The sequence below is a fragment of the Pleurodeles waltl genome, chromosome 6, assembly GCF_031143425.1.
Source record: "Pleurodeles waltl isolate 20211129_DDA chromosome 6, aPleWal1.hap1.20221129, whole genome shotgun sequence".
In the NCBI taxonomy this organism is placed as follows: Eukaryota; Metazoa; Chordata; class Amphibia; order Caudata; family Salamandridae; genus Pleurodeles; species Pleurodeles waltl.
This window is the reverse complement of record NC_090445.1, coordinates 41,051,247-41,068,377: the sequence shown is the minus strand read 5'-3', so window position 1 is coordinate 41,068,377 and position 17,131 is coordinate 41,051,247. Positions and strand designations below refer to the sequence as shown.

Sequence of the window (17,131 nt, the reverse complement as noted above, 5' to 3'; positions counted from 1 at the left end):
TTTTTCTTGGTATTTTGCCCATTATCCTGCACAAAGATGTATGTTAGACGCTGTGTGCTTCTCTTGGTTATATTGCTGTTTATAATTGGTTGATTGCAACAACTTTAATAAAATAATTGTAAAAAAAGCTGTAGACTCTGGAATGAAGGTAGAAGACAGGCTTGGAAACAGGCCAAAAATGAACCTCTAAAGGCACTCCCCTTATCTCCTAACCATTTTCTAATACCACATTTTTGGGGGTCTGAGGAACCCCGAAAATCTTACACCCCAAAAGACACCACAGTTTCATAAGGCAATGTGTCCCTAGATAAGATAAAAAACAGTATATCACAAATTCAGTCATTTAAAGGGCAGGCTCAATAAATGAGTGCCAGGACAGAATTAGAAAACGTAGAAAAATGTCTTACCAAAAATGCAAAGGTACAATACAAAACTTGTAAAGTGAAGATGCATAAAGTCATTGCCATGAAGGGTAATTCAAAAATTTGGCCAAATAGTATTTTAACTTCCAATGAGTAGCAAAATTTGTAAAAAATCAGACATCATCTCTATTAGCATCGGAAAGGTCTCTGGCTCACCCCCAAATTTGACGGTTTATACCGAAAAAATAAGCTTCATATTGCCTTACTTACCTGAGCACAATCCTTCTACATGAATATTGATTCTACAAGAAGGGCTAAAATAATCAGAGATGGTATAATAAATTAGTTACAAAACAACAGTGAACTATTGTGAATGACTGTAATACAGCGAGGATGTTGAAGAAGCTTTGTAAGTTGTAACTTTATTGAGCCCATGTTTGAAAAGTTTTCTTCAAGAACAATGTCATCTGGAGATAAGCAATTATGCATTACATTGACTGCGTGAAGTAGAAATAATAAACAATAATATTGCAGGTTGAGATATCTATTTTGAACAAGATAGCATAGAGGCCTAGCTGAGGACTTGTTAGTAGAAGTCAAAAAAGGCACTTTAACAGGTCATAGCATAATTGTTTTAAAGGCAATAGCATCAGAAAAAACTCCTACACCTGTATGCCATTGTTGTTTTTTACAGGCACCAGTGTCTAGTTGAGAAGTCTATTATGGTGAAAGATGAATCTGTCTGCTACCGTCATTGAGTGCAGGCACCACTGCAAGAGTAGAAGACTAGTATTGTGGTGCAGATGAACCTCTGTGCTATAGTTGTTGAGCACAGGCACGATTACAGTATTACCACCTATGGCAAAGATGTATGGTCATCACTGTGTTTCGTAATTCAGTTGTTACGTCTTACGTGTGACCTTTAAAAACTGTTTCTGAGTCTTTTTTTGGGCAGGCTGAATGGAGAAGAAGAACAAGTTACTTAACTTCGGCAGCACCACTCTTTCTGGTGGATACCCTGTCTAACCATAGATTCCTTCCCCTTAGAATATCCCCAGTTGCCATACTTGGATCTGGAAATCATTACACAGCAGTGCTATTGTGCGCTAGTATTTGGCATATTTAACCCCAGCTCGCTTACATCAGTTTGTTTCTTTCCCCTGTCCACACTCTGGGAGCCCAAAAATCAATCAGTGTAGCAGCGTGCAGATTGGCTTTGGTACCTTTTAGATGGAAAATAAACTATTGCCCAGAACTGGGAGGCGGAAGGGTAGTGAGGAATCTGCAGTTAGAGTTAGAGTATCCACCAGAAGGATGGATCATTCTAACCAACATACTTCTCACCTTTAAAAGACATACCAAAGCAGTACCTCCCAAGTAGGAGAGTTTGTGGAATGGGCTCAAATTAAAAAGTCCTGGAGGACCGAACGGGGGAAATACCCTTCCAATTGGCCCATCGACGCCCATGTTGCACCCCGACAAATGTCGAGATTAGTCACTTCTCCTGCCAATAAAGGTTATCGAAGCCTTTGCCCTGGTTAAATGCTCAGTCCTTCCGGAGGCTCCTTCTCGGCCAATGCATCGCAGATCTTGATGCAGAGGACTATCCACCTTGACAAATTCCTTTTTTGCACTTTGTTGTCTTTCTTTGTCCCTAAAAAAAAAAAACACAAAAGCTGATCGTCTACCCGATGGCCTTTGGTGCAGTCGATGTAACAGCTCAAGTGTTTTTTGGGACCCAGCTGATAAAGTCTCTCCTCCTCTTTGGAGGGATGTGGTGTAGCAAAGAATGTTGGGATGGTGATGGATTGGCCAGTATGAAGGAAGTCATGACTTTTAAGAGAAAGGCTTCCTTGGTCCCCAACACCAGTTTGTTTGGGGAAAAAGGTGGCATAGGGTAGTTGCACCAAAGGAGCCTGAAGCTTACTCATGTGAATGGCAGAAGAAATCATGACAAGGAACATGGGGCCTGATTTAGATGTCAGCAGATGGAATACTCAGTCACAAACGTAACAGATATCCCATCCGCTGTATTACGATCCCCATAGAATATCATGGGATTGTAATACGGCAGTTGGGATATCGTCAAATTTGTGATGGAGTAGTCCCCTCTGCCAATATCTAAATCAGGCCCATAGACTTCAGAGTGAGAAGACAGAATGAGCAGCTGTGCATTGGATCGAATGGAGTACACATTAGGAAAGTCCAGATCAAATTAAGATCTCTCTGTGTCATCACAAAGGGTTTAGGGGGAAACATGTTCACCCTTTTAGAAACCTCATCACAATAAAGATTGTTCGTCTGGCAAGCATAAAAAGGTCAAAGGGCCAGCATAAAATCTCTAAGGGAAGTCCTTGCTGGGCTAAAGACATAAAATATGATTTCTGGCAGTTGGAATGTGTGTTGCAGACCACACCAAAGCCTGACATAAATGGACATAGGAGAGGGACGGTGTGGAACAAGGATAACATCCACAACCTCAGGTGGGAGACTGAATGCAGTTAGCTTCCGCAGCTCAGTCTCTGTGTATGGAGATTTAGATTTTGCAAACCCGGGTGCACAGCTGCTGTGACAGAAGATCCTCCTCAAGCAGATCGAGGGACAGATGCTTATTTCCAGGAGCTCTGGGTACCACAGTCCCCTAGCTCAGTCTGGAGCACTGGGATGATTTGGATCCAGTTGTTTCTGATATTCTTCAGAACTAGGGGGAGTAGTGGTGTAGGCACAGAAGGGGGTTTAGGAGTCCCATATTCCAGCTGGAATGCACCTTCAAGAGAGAGCCTTCTTGGGAACTCCAAAAGCTTTGACACTGTGTATCCTCAGCTGTGATGAAAATATCCAACCAGGGTTCTTATTGTTGTTGAAAGATGCAGTGTACCACTTCCACTGTGCTCCTGTCACTGGTACTCCACCAGGTGCCGTCGGCTGAGCTCATTTTCCCTGGTGTTAAATAAAGGATGCTGCCAGGTGGTTCACAACTAGGGAAACACCCTGCTGTCCCTGTCAACTCCAGAAGATAAAAGAACTCTCAGCAAAGAACCAAGGACCCAACACCATTCTGCGTGTTGCAGTGCCACATGACTGTGATTTTTGGCTGTGAGGACCTGTACCAGCATCCATTTGATGGATGGTTGGGGGACCTTCAGCACTGGATGAATTGCATGCAGCTCCTAACAGGTTGGTGTGGATACTGGTCCCCACCAACAATCAAAGTCCTCATGATCTCCACCTCTCTTAGAGTGCTTCCCCAACCCAACAGCAAAGCATCCATCGCCATAGTCAGATCTGTGTGGGGAAAGGCGAGGAGTCTGCTGCTGGGCCAGTTATGACCATCCAACAACCACTACAAATCTTTTGCATTCTCCTCTGAAACCTGGATGGAGATGGAATCTATCAGGTTGCCTTAATGTTTGGCTCCCATTGAGACTTCATATCCAGAGCTTGCGTATGCCACTTGGCATTGTCAGTGACCAGTATGCAGGATGTCAAGGGGCCACGAATACTTAGAGACACTATCAAAAATCTTAGGGCTGAAGCTGAGACATTGGGATCATAGCTCAAATGTCCTGGAACCATTCTGATTGAGGGAAGGCCCTGAAATGCACCATATTTAAGAAGGCTCCAAGGAAAGGAAGCTTCTGCTAAAGAGTCAATGTGACTTGAGTATGCTAATTGTGAACCCCAGTGATATCAGGATTCACATTATCTGGAGGTAGTCTACCACTGACTGTGAAGAGCCCGCCTTCAACAGCCAGTCGTCAAGATAAGGGAAAATTGGTATCCCCAAATTCTGAAGATGGGCAGCTACAACCGCCATCTCTTTTGTGAACTCTTGAAGTGCACTGGTAAGGCTGAAGGGGAGCAGGGCAAACGGAAAATGTTTCTGGCCAACCTTGAACCGCATGTAACGTCTATGGTACCGCAGGACAAGCACATGAAAGTTATAGTCCTACAGGTGAGAGGCAGCCATCCAGTGTCCTGGGCCACTGTGAGCTTTGTGACTGTCCTTCTGAAAGGAAGGCATTCATAGTGCTGAGATTTAAAATAGAACAAAAGCCTCAATCCCTCTTCGGCACGAGGAAATAAGGTAGTGTAAAAACCAGTACCCATTTTCAAGGCGGTACTCTCTTTCTGGGCTCTTTCCACAGGAGATTTTGCATCTCCTGAATGTAGGAAAGTACCCTCTTTCTTGGCATTGTTACCCCCATTTTCTGCCTGTTGTCAGAGTGTTTGTCTGTGTCTACTGAGATCCAGTAGTTTTGCTCTCTCCTGTAAATTGTACCTTTTTCTTCCCACAATTGGCATACTGATCCCCCCAGGTAAGTCCCTACTATATGGTACCTAGGTACCCAGGGCATTGGGGTTTCAGTGGATCGCTATGGGCTGCAGCAGTCATTCTGCCACCCATAGGGAGCCCATGCAGAGTGTTCTGCAGGCCTGCCATTGCAGCCTGCGTGAAATAGGTGCATGCGCCCGTTTTCACTACAGGTCACTGCACCAAGTCACCCCTATGGTAGGCCCTCTCAGCCCAGATGGCAGGGTGCAGGTACCTGGGTGTGAGGGCATCCCTGCACTAGCACAGGTGCCCCCACAAACTCCAGGCCCATTTTCCTGGACTTTGTGAGTGTGGGGACACCATTTTACACGTGTACTGGATATAGGTAACTACCTATGTCCAGCTACATAATTGTAACTCCGAACCTGGGCATTTTTGGTATGAAACATGTCGGAATCATACTTCAATACTGTTGCATGAATTGGAAGTATGATTTCATGCACCCTGGGGGCTCCTTAGAGGATCCCCAGCATTGCTACCATCAGTCTTATAGCATTTTCCCAGCAGCCCAGCTGCTGACACCCCTCAGACAGGTTTCCTCCCTCCTGCTGCTTTATCTGCAGGCAGAACAAAGGATTTCCTTTGGGAGAGGGAGGTAGCACCCTCTCTCTTTGGATATAGGTGTGAATGTCTTGGGAGGGGTAGCCTCCCCAAGCCACTGGTATGCTTTGAAAGGCACATTTGGTGCCCTCCATGCATAAACCAGTCCACTCCGGTTCAGGGACCCCCAGTGCCTGCTCTAGCGCGAAGCTGGACAATGGAAAGGGGAATGACCACTCCCCTGTCCATCACCACCCCAGGGGTGGTGCTCAGAGCTCCCCCCGAGGGTCCCTGGATTCTGCCATCTTGTTTCTAAGGTTGGCAGGGGACTCTGGGAGCCTCTGAGTGGCTAATCCAGGCAGGTGATGTCGGAGCCCCCTCCTGATGGGTTCTTTCCTGGTTAGGTGACCAATCCCCTTTTAAGGGCCATTTAGGGTCTCTCTCTTGGGTGGGTTCTCAGATTCGGCTTGCAAGACTCCAGCAGGATTCCTCTGCAACCTCCTCTTCGACTTCTGGCCACTGAAACTGCAACTGGACCCTCCAGGAACCGACAACACTGCAATCAACGGAGAAGACACTTCTGCAACTCTGTTTCCACGGCTCCTTCCAGCTTTGCAGCATTTCCCCAGCCGTGCATCCTCAGAAGACAGCAGCTCTTCAGACTGCACAATAAAAAGAAGGAATCTCCCTTAGAGTGAAAGAGTCACTCCCCTGCAACCGTGGGCACCTATAGCAAGTGACGACTGGCTGAGTGGATCTCCCCTCATCTTGAGCTGCGCGGATCCTGCATCATGGGTGGTGGCCTGAAGTAGTCCTCTTAAGCCTCTCTGACTGCTTTCCAACTTTGGTGGAGTTGAGGCTTTGCCTTCCCATGCAGGAAAGTACCCCCATGCACTGCGTCTCTTGCAGCTACCAAGGTTTGGTTGCATCTCCTTGAAGGGATCTTCAGGTGACGTGTAGCTCCAGCCCCCAGCACTGCTTCCTGCAAAGCAGAGCCTCCTGCTTGGTTCTCCGGCAGTGTGAAACCCTCTTTTGTAGTGCTGCGTGGGCTTCTTCTGCTACACCTCTGTCCCCGTACTGTGGGACTACTGTGGGTGCTGTCTCTGCTCCTGTGGACTCCCTGCGATGCTGAGGGTCCCCTGTGACTCCCCCTCGTGGGTTGAGTCCTCCTGGGCATTACTGGTCCCCGGCAGCACCACTTTTCCACTAACTGCAAGTTTGTCATTTGCCAAGGCTTGTTGGTGGAATTTCTGCACCGACACCTATCTGCAATCTTCCTTCCAGCGCGGGACATCTTCTGCATCGATCAGGAACTCTTCTCCGGCTCCCGGGCTGCAGTGCCGACCTGTTCTTCATCACCGGCGACCAACCCCTGCAACTACAGCTGGGTGGTTAGAAGCTCCTACTCCTCCTGGACTCCACTGTGACTCTTGGCTATGGTCCCCTCTCTCCACAGGTCTTCTTTCTTCAGGAATCCACTGCTGGTTTTCTTGCAGTCTTCTCTGGGTGTCTTCTTTTTCTTCTTTTCTTACTTTTGGGTGGTTTTTTGAAAGTCCAGTGATGTACTCCTGCTTTCCTGGTTGCTGGGGGCGTGGCATTACTTACCTCTGTGGTGTTGTAGTATCCACAGCTCCCCTCTACACATTCCACTTACCTAGGTGGGGGTCCTATGTTTGCATTCCATTTTTTAGTACATGGTTTGTGCCCCCCCACGGGTCACTATTGGTTGTTGCTATTTGCACGGTTTTCTAACCTTTTCTATGCCTATTTCTGATTGCTAGTGTATATATTTAGTGTATTACTTACCTCCTATTGGAGGATTGCCCTTCTAGTATTTTGTAGTATTGTGTTTAAAAAATAAAGTACCTTTATTTTTGTACAACTGAGTGTTTTCTTTCATGTATGTAAGTGTTGTGTGACTACAGTGGTATTGGATGAGATTCGCATGTCTCCTAGATGAGCCTTGGCTGCTCATCCACAGCTTCCTTTATAGAGCCTCGCGTCTAGATACTGCCTACACTTCACTAAGAGGGGATTCCTGGACCTGGTATAAGGTGTAAGTACCTTGGGTACCCGCCACACACCAGGCCAGCTTCCTACACTGAAACAAAATGGTCAAGTGCTTTTCTGATTGCTGCTATCATCTGGGTGTTAAATGCTGCAGATGGAAAAGCAATGGAAGAGCATAGCTCCGCTAAAGTATCTGGAGGACCCATGTATCAAATGTGATCCTTTGCCATCCCTGGGGGGAGCGTTGGATCTGGCTTCATCAACCTGAATGGTTCGAGCCAGGGAGGCCTGCATGTTTTCAAGGACTGCTGGCAAGATCTCGCTGACCATGTCTCGGAGAGTATATTGGCCAAGCAGACAGCTTGCTATTGACAGATTTCAAGGCTAGGCTGGGGAAGGAGAACATCAGCTTCCCGATTGCCCCAGTTCTCTTTGACTTGCTGTCCAGGTGGATTTGGGAGTACTGGAAGTGAATTGGGGTTCATCATGCTCATAGAAGCTTGAACCACGAGACTCTCCGGACTTGGATGGTGACTCACAAAATAAGTTTCACCTTGTGCCGGTCTGTCACCTGGCAGCCTGTCTGTTCACTGGAGGGCAAGAACAAAGCTTCCCCTGAATGCCCATCAATGTGGCAGAAAGGTCTCCATTAAATAGAAACAAAGGTTCAGAAGAAGCCTGTCCCGGCTGTATAACCTCTGTGAGTAGACTTTACCTCAACAGAAAGGAGTTGTTGGTCAAAAACCTCAATTGCAAATCTAATCACCATAGGAAAGAAAGCAGTTTTCTTCGTTGATGGTATGGTGGGATTGATGGAGAAGTATCAAGCCCACTGGCCTCCAGTGAGTCAATATAGAGAGTGGTTTCATCCTAATGAAAGGCAAGTCACCCCCATCATCTCTATTGTCATCTCGGAAATATAAGTTTATGATCAGAGTTGAAACAAAAAGTTGGCTGAGCACCTGATGGTGGGTCTAAGACAGAGAGAGTGTTCTATCTGAATCTGATTGTATGGAAACCAGGGGTGTCAAAGTGGATTTTGGACACAACCTCAGTTGGTTCAGACTGAGACAGCAGTATTTATTGGTAGAGGATCCTCTCCCAGTACCGGCGGTGTATAGGCCGACGTTGAAGTTGAAGGGATGGTACCGATTTAGACATCGAGTGGGAGTCAGCCCCGAAGCATGTTTGAGAAGCACATACTGCTCCGAGGATGGATCGGCCACCAGTAACCCGACTGGAGGACCTGCGGATCGTAAAGGGGGCTCGGGACATCCGGAAGAATGCCAAAGACGCACAGCAAGATCTCTTGACTGCTAGTAAGAGGGCAATTTGCCCAGTTATTTCAGCTGCTTGCTGACGTAAAGCTTTGCTTTAAGTCCCCTAACTGCCTTCCCATTGAGAGAAAATTCTTCAAATATCTTGGAGTTGTGGACCCGGAGTGGTGTTGGAGCCCAAACACCAAAGGCATACCTCCATGTGAGTCTGTCACAGACATTTGTTTGCAAAATTCCTGATATTGTTTAAATCCTGTAGTTTTTAGAGGAGACACAGTACCCTTGTACACTGGTTGAAAATAGTGAAGAAGAAATGTTGTCAAACCGATGAAGAAAACAGGGAGCAGAGCTCCTGATCCGCGTTCGAAGGCACAGAAAGAAAGGAACTTAGTGCAGTGGGGTCACCCTTATATGCAGTTCCATTTGTCACATCTGCACCGAACAGTCAACATGGAGCTGCACAGTGCCATATGTCAACATGTGGGAGCACTGCTGTGTAAACGCTTACGGACTTAGTCTGGTGCCTGGAGATATTCTAAAGGTACAGAAATCTGCAGTTAGAAGCATCTAACAGAGTCCCGTCCTTCAGATACTGTTTCTGTGATTGTGAAATGCCTTACACCCCTCTGAAGAGCCCACCTGATTCTGTTGATAAAGACATTGCCACAGTTAGATTATTGCAACGTTGTGATCTTTGGGCTCCCAAGGAAGCTAATTTCCACAGTGCAAACACTCAAAACCCAAGCAGCCAGAATATGTTTGATCCCGAAGAGGTACTACCACATAAAACACTATGCTGGCTCCAAATAATTGGGCATTATGATCACATTTTGAATACTCCGTGCCTGCCACAAGGAATGTTGGGCAGAAAGGCAAAATAGTCCCAAAGACGCACTCTCTGACAGGACCCTGCACTTTGTATCTGCACCTCCTATTGCCCAAAGAGGTTTCATCTGGACCAAACATGCAGGCAGAACCTTGGAGGTTCTAGGCCCCAACCTGGAATGCATTGAATCAGTCTGAAGGCAGAATCCAACTATATGTGTTTCAGGATAGGCATGAAAACAGAAATTTCTGATGGATACATCTACCTGTGGATTCCTCACCGTTTGAATAATCCCAATGCACCAGCATTCGAACAATATTCCCAATGCGCCAGCATTAGACAGAAATCTTTTTTTGTAGCTTTCCACGATTATGAGGACGTCACAACATCACGGCTCTGCATGCAACTCTGTCTGACGTTGTCGGAGCCATAAGAATTCCTTGCCAGTGTGCTGACGTAAGTTCCCTTTTTTCCGTGCCTTTGATGCTAACATTTTTTCTACCTCTCCGTTTTGTTACAACTGTTTCGAGGCAGCTATTTTTATTGCTACAATATCTCTCCCAAAGAAATCTGACTTTAAGCCTTGTAGGGAGTGTGGGGGTCATATGTCGGTGACTGACCCTCATGAGAACTATCTTCGGTGTTTAAGTTCGGACCATGATGTCAGTAGATGCTCGGCTTGTCAGAACATTAATCCAAAGGCTCTTAAAGAAGGAGAGGCGAAGCTCTTTCTGACAAAAGCGAAAAAGGAGAAGAGAGGCCGTCGAAGATCCAGGCCTCGGGAGGAGTCTTCTTCGCATGTTAGAGGAACAGCAGTATTCGGAAGAGCAGCAGTAGCTGGAGGAAGGAGAGATACCTTTGCCTTCCAATGATTTTCAAGGAATTGAAGTAGCGAGTGGACTAGACACATTCCCTGAGTGGGAATTGTTATCCCCTGGGAGTATACTTCCTCCGGAGGTTACTTCATACCATGGAGTAATTAGAAAGGCGGCAGAGCTTTTAGACTTAACTCTGCCTACTACAGAATTAAAGTCTAATATTTTGATGTGCTCTATTCTTCTACTTTGTCACTTAATGACGCCTTGTTAGAGCCAATATTAGATATATGGAAGAAGCCTGTTACTACTCCTGCAGTTTCTAAATCCATTGCCAGTAGGCATAGAGTTGCACCAGGTGACTGCAGTTCCTGAATCAACATCCAACTCCTGAAAGCCTGGTTGTGCAAGCTTTTTGTTCATCTAAATCTGCTCCTGGGTCCTTCCCTATGACTCCTGCTGATTGAGAATCTGAATGTATGGAGGAATTGGTGAAAAAGATATTTTCTTCAGGAAGCATGGCACTGCAATCCGTCAATGCAACATGTTTTCTTGGCAGGTACATTCATGCGTTGATGGATTCGGCAAAGGAGGTCATCCCTAATTTGCTGCAGGATGCACAGGGTCATTTTACTGAACTTTTCCAAGATAGTTAGGCGGCTGTGAAACTAGTGATGCAATCGGGCCTGGATACTGCAGACTCTGTTGCTGGAGCCATGGGGGCTTCAGTTGCTACCAGAAGGAATGCATGGCTCAGAGGATCAGGGTTTTTCCTCAGTACAGTCCTCTTTCATGATCATCCATTTGATAGATCTAGACTTTGGTTCAGGTTGACTCGGCTCTAGAAAGATTTAAGGAGAGTAAGGCCACTGCCAAATCTCTGGGTGTCCAGACACTCTACACAACTTACAGACCATTCCGTAGGTTTGGGGGGGTTTGGCCTGAGCTCGTCCTTTCGAGGGACGCAGCAGTTTCAGGGTCAACAACATGTCAACCCCCTGTACAGGTCATACAGAGGTAGGAAAGCTTAGACTACATGGTGCCACCCAGCAGCCTTCCTCCCCCTCCTCTTCATCCACCGCAGGGAACTTGTCAGGGAAACAGCCCTAGTTCTCTCACCTTTCAGCAGCCATCTGAGCTCTTTATACCCTAGTTCGGGCCACCCTGGGTTAATTGGCTAAGTGTCTGCCTTAATGAGAAGCGCTCTGCTGTGCCAGAAGTCAAAGCACCCAGGTAATTGAATCAGAGATCTTTTAAAGCATAAGCAAAGTGGACAGTTGCTTAGGGACCTATCTTTCAAGGGTTTCCCTGGTAGAGTTAGTGGACAAACGAAATTACTGGCATAATAACGTTGCTCATCTAAAAAGCTTTTTTGAAAAAATTGGAAATCCCGGCATGCTTAACACAAATGGCCACACATACTAGTGATTTGCGCCGGGTAAAAGTCATGTAAAAGAACGCAAAGAAGCACAAATTTACAATTGTATTTACATTGCGGCACAAAAGTTATTTTGCATGTTATTTTGCCCTTTTCTCAGCGCAGATAGTGATTTGCACCACGTAAGCACCTATTGTTTGTTTTTATTTTGACACAAAGCCTGATCTACTGAAGCCAGACCGAGTTTTGCATCAATAAATAACGCCTCCTAAACTGGAGTATAATTTGTCATATGTGCTGCACATCATTGGAAAGCAGCTTTTTTTGCAGATTTACTTTAGGAGTCCTGTCTGGCGTTCCGGGTACTAGGTTCCATCCTACATGCACATTCTGTCTCCCGGATGTACTCAACAATGTTGGCCCATAGTTTGACCCCGATAGGTGGGAGCGAGACCTGGCCAGGATGACTCATGGGCTCCCGCTACCTGAGGGAGGTGGCAGTGAGAGCGGGTTTCTGCCAGTTGCAGCTGAAACTGCTGCACAGTGCATACTATACAAGAGAGCCGCTGCACAAAATGGGGCATGGAGGATAAGCCTCAGGTTTGAGGGGCTGCTGCCAGAAGGGCACCTTGCTGCATATATTGTGGGAATGCCTACCGGTGCAGAGATTTTGGGAGAAGGTGAGAGTACGCCTATTGGAAGGGACAGAGGTGCAGATACAACTTATAACTACATTTATCACCTTTGGTATCTGTAGGAAGAAGATGCTAGAAAGGTAAACGCTGCTCTTCTGCAACGTGGCCCTGGATGTAGCAAGGCCGGATGTTGTTCGGAAATGGGGAAGTCCCATTGCACCCACACTGCGCCAGTGGGAAATGAATATGGATTGGTGCATGTGAGTAGGGCTGTCCTCGAGAATTTGAAAAAATATGGCACCCTTGTAAGACTTTAGAGGATGTGCGATGATAGTGGTAAACATCGGGGTGGCTGAATGAGGAGATGTTTCAGGGGTGAGGAGTAGGGGGTGGCCGGCTAGGTTTCTGGAGAAGGTTTGAGTGGTGACCCCTAGGTAGTGTCCTAGGTGCATGTTGGACTTAGATTTTGGGAGAGTGTTCTTGGTGTATTAGTCAATGGCTAATTGACAGTAAGTAGCTGGCTGCCTGCTCTTGGTTTGGGTTGGGGAGGGAAGGGTGTTTCTGGTTAGCGGGAGCTTTGGGCTTGTCGAGCGCTGCTTAAAATGAGTGTTATACCATGGTTTCATGGGGTACTAATGATGTTTGAGCACTTGTCTGTTGAAGCAGTCAGTAAAACGATATCTATTAAAAAAAAGAAATAATGCCTCCTTCAGTGCTAACATGGAGAAATGTTTTCATTGAAAACATTCAACACATTGCATGTATGCTAGATGCTCATATACACTATGTGGAATGTTTAAGAATGTGTCTAAACATTGGGTTTTATACTAGACGGATATGTTTCCAGTACCAATCCTGTGCTAGACAACACACACGTTTATTTTTAACATGGTGCAAAGGTTGTGCATTAGCATAGGGGTAGTAGCAGGCCATTTTTAATAATGTGGCTCTGCACTGCTTTCTTTCAGTTACACAACTCAGCACAGCAACTTTGGGTGCTGGCCTGAGTTGTGCTTAAAATAAATCTGCCCATTTGTGTAAACGCCTGACCTACCCAGCCTTGCACTCTCAGGCAGTTTGTGGCTTTTATCAGGCTTTCTGTGTAATTTCTCTCGCCTTACTTCACCTCACCTTATCTCATAAAACCTTTTCTCAACCTCCCTCACTATCTCTACCTATATTCTTCCTCTCTATCTTGGCTCTACCTCACCTTTATCTACCTCACCTCTCTCTCACCTTCTCTCAATATAGCCGTAAAACCTCACTCAACTTCATCTCTATCTCTCTCTCACGACATTGTGCCTCTCTTTCACTGTCTATATCTATCACTCTCTGTCCACACTCCCTCCATCTCAGCTCTTTCTCTGTACCGCGCTGCACTATTTTCCATCTGACCTCCCTGTATTTCTCCTCCATTTTCTTCACTTCTCAGAGAGCCAAATTATTATCTTTACTTGGCGTTTCTCTCCATGTCTATACGACCCTACCTTTTTCTGTTCAGCTCTCAGCCCTTTCTCTACATCACCACTCTGCCGCACCTTCTATCTAATTTCTCTTTCTACCTAACATCTTCCTCACTACCTCACCACTTTGTACCCCTGGCTCTCTTTCACTACCTAAATTTACCTCACAATTAGTTCCGTACCTCACCTCTCCAATACCTCTTTCTCTCACTTTACCTCTGTTTACTTTATCTCTTATTATACAGCTTTTTGGCTGCCTCTATTTTCGCTCTCATCTCCTTTTCCTCTCCCTCTCTGTTTTTCTCCCACACACACAAACACACCCCTCTCTCCTTCTCTCTGGTCCTCTTTCTCTATTTCAGCTGATGCCCCTTCACAATTGTCACTCCTAACTGCTTTCTTTACAGATCTCTTTCTACTTGACCATCACTTCCTCTTTTTCTGTCTTACAATTTTATACCTCTGTATAAGCCTGACTTCTTATTCTATGTTTCATGTTTGTCTTTCAGCTTCCTCTATTTGCTCTACAAATTTCTCTCTCTGTCTTAAGCCCTATCTCTCCCTTTCCTTCTTCCTCATTACTCTCTTTGCCTTACCCTTTTTTCTATACTTCCCATTTTGCACTTTCTTTACCTTCATCTCTTTGTCTTTTCTCAAGTCTTTGTCTACTTTTACCTCTTGCTGCCTCTGTTGTAGGACTTTTACCATGGGAGTGAGACTACTGTTTTTTGGGCAGCGCACCACCATGTGTGGGCAACTGAGTTGTTCCTTCACTGGAACGGTCAGCCTAACCATTTCAGCTAGCTAGCAGCACCTCACCCAAACCTAGGAAGTAATAGTTATTTGTGGCAGCCTCAAACACATGACACTCTGACTCCTCAGGGAAGTCGTGGTTGGCAGATGTTTATTACTGTATGATAGTACATATAAGATGCATCTGTATTGCAGTTGACATTTGAGGCATATTTAATTGGAGGGTGGGAGAAGGTAACATGTTTATTGTGCGCAGATTGGCACATTCACTATTTAAAATGTAAACAGTATCATGTGAAGACATAGAATGGGAAAGTATTATCCAAAAATCACTGCCAAAGTATGTAGCATGCATTAATATCTCCCTACAAACCTTTTGATATGCACCAGAACTAATATCAAGCACTTACTCACAAATGCAATTGTAAATTAACCCAGACCTACTGTGTGAGAAGCGTGAGGTTGACTAAATTTTAAACAGATTGAAATTTTAGGGAGACTATATTTTTGGATACTGGGTTTTTGGTTTCTGTTTTCACTTGGAAACATCTACAGGTGTTACTAGGACTTTGAAAATCCAACATATGAATCGCTGGTGGTGTTCTCCTTGTGTTGGTATGGGATAAATTAGATTTTACTATCCTTCCATCTATGAGGGATGGCAGGGAAGTGGATTTCAGTTGTAGTTGGATATTAAATGCATGCTTTTTGATTCTGTAATATTTGATGGTCTTTAATTCTTTTTACGATCTGGTAGCAGTACCAAGGAGGAAACACAGCAGGCCAACCTGGAATTGCGCCTGGCCAGATGCACCCCGGAATTGGGGTGTTGGAACCACGGAGAGCACCTCATGACTACCTACCCATCGCTGTGCTCACCACTATCTGCTGCTTCTGGCCCACTGGCATCATCGCCATCATCAAGGCTGTCCAGGTGAGCACTCCCTAAACCCACTCTATCTTTTTCATGTTGCCATGCTCACTCATTGCCTACCTTTGTCCCTTGGTCTGCATCTGTTTCTCAGTCTGTGTGTTAGTCCCTCTTCATATCTCACTGAGCTCCAGGTGAATACTGTCTGCAAATATGTAGTCATCACTATGATCCTTAGATGGAGCCCTGTGCTAAGATTGTAGTATCAAACAAATTGGTTTGCATGCACCTCTCATCCAGGTGACTTAAACATATCTCCATTCATGGGAGTCATTTGAGTATAGAATGACAATCTCTGCTGGAGCGCCGCATGTTTGAGAGACAGGGATTGTTGGACAGTCAATAGTTTCTGTTCTACAAAGTTCAGGCCAAGTGATGGTCAGTATTCAGATATAGGAAGATCACAGTCTCATCTGAAGCAAAAGTCTCTTTATTAATCCCAGCACCTGTTTGACATTCAGGCCCAAATGTCTGCATCGATCTAGACTTCTAACACAGTCTCCTCCAACTAAAAATAGTGCATTTCCCTTTCCGGAGCAGATATGGCCTCAAGGGTAACATTGATCAGTGCGGTGCAATGGCATGTTATTGTTAGATCCATGCTACCATGTGCAGTAGAAAAACAGTACCTTCCTACACAGAGTCTAAAATACTGTCATTGCCAAAAGCCAGGTTGTATGCAGAAAGTCACTTGGGTAGAGGCCATTTCTCTCATAGGGGATCTCCAATTGATAGTCATAAACACTTGAATAGTTCTGCCCACGTGCAGATATCCTGAGTCACTTCTTTATATAATATCTTCTTAAGTGTAGATGTTCACCTTACTTCAGGCAGGCCTGTAGAAACACTTAAGGAAGAACATAATATGCAGCCTAGATGAAAAGGCTACAGCGGTGCAATTCTTCAGATTGTATTTAGAAAAAGATTAAAGCGCCCATATGAATGTTTAGTTTGAGGTAAAATGTTTTACAAAACAGCTCAAATCTCCAATACAAACCCTTTCTGGAAAAGTAAGCGATGACGAATAAAAGGACAGTGTAGCCCCATAGGCTGCTATTATGTGAGTGAAAAAACAGTGGCTGTCCCTTTAAAGCTGCATAGACCAGCAGTATCCCATCATGCTCATCAGGTGGCAGTTGATTCAGTTATTTTCTCCGGTACCTAGTGACAGGATCTTGGAGCACTGAACTCGGCCTCTTTGGCTTTTTCTTCTTCAAAATTCACTTGTGGTTTTTGGTTTAAACTGTTTCACCTAACCTCTTTCATTAGACTCACTTTTTAAGGCTTTTTCTGACAGGAATTTGAAGTAATTTTTTACTTTTATCATGCCTTCCCTGTTTGACAAGTGCTCTGCCTGTGGGAGAAAAAAGGCTAAAACAGACCCTCACAATGTCTGTATTCTCTGCCTTCCCTCAAGTCATCATCCAAGCAGTGTCATCAATGCAAGAAGCTTTTGCGTAGTACCATAAGAGAGAGGGAGAAGATTCGCCTCCATGACATGGAAGAACGACATAGGCAGCAAGTCCAGTCTCAAGGTGAGACCTCGGCGAGGAGAGGGTCAGTCAGCTAGTAGGGCTCTTATATCTGCCTCTGAGAGATGTGGAAGATCCACAAAGAGAGTGCCACCTCGAAAACACTGTCTTTTCCGGTCGATGTCGAGGGAGTCAACGTTGAGACCAGGCATGGCACCGACTTGATCACTGTCAAGGAAACAACATAGATCGACATTGAGACAAGGTAGACTCCACACACCGTCGACTCGCACTGTCGAGGAGATTGACGTCAAGGCACCGTCAAGTCATCGT

At 45.4% G+C, this 17,131-nt stretch overlaps 1 protein-coding gene across 2 annotated transcripts in view; it reads left to right on the top strand.

Annotated features, from left to right (window-relative positions):
• The window catches only part of PRRT1 (proline rich transmembrane protein 1), a 168,450-nt gene that overhangs the window by 125,067 nt on the left and 26,252 nt on the right, over positions 1-17,131 (top strand). Inside the window, exon 3 of one of the 2 annotated variants that reach the window (XM_069237184.1) lies at positions 15,156-15,329. In XM_069237184.1, the coding sequence (XP_069093285.1) occupies positions 15,156-15,329 (174 nt within the window). Of the gene's footprint in view, positions 1-15,152; positions 15,330-17,131 lie in introns of both variants that reach the window. The other variant, XM_069237182.1, reaches the window with a different exon arrangement.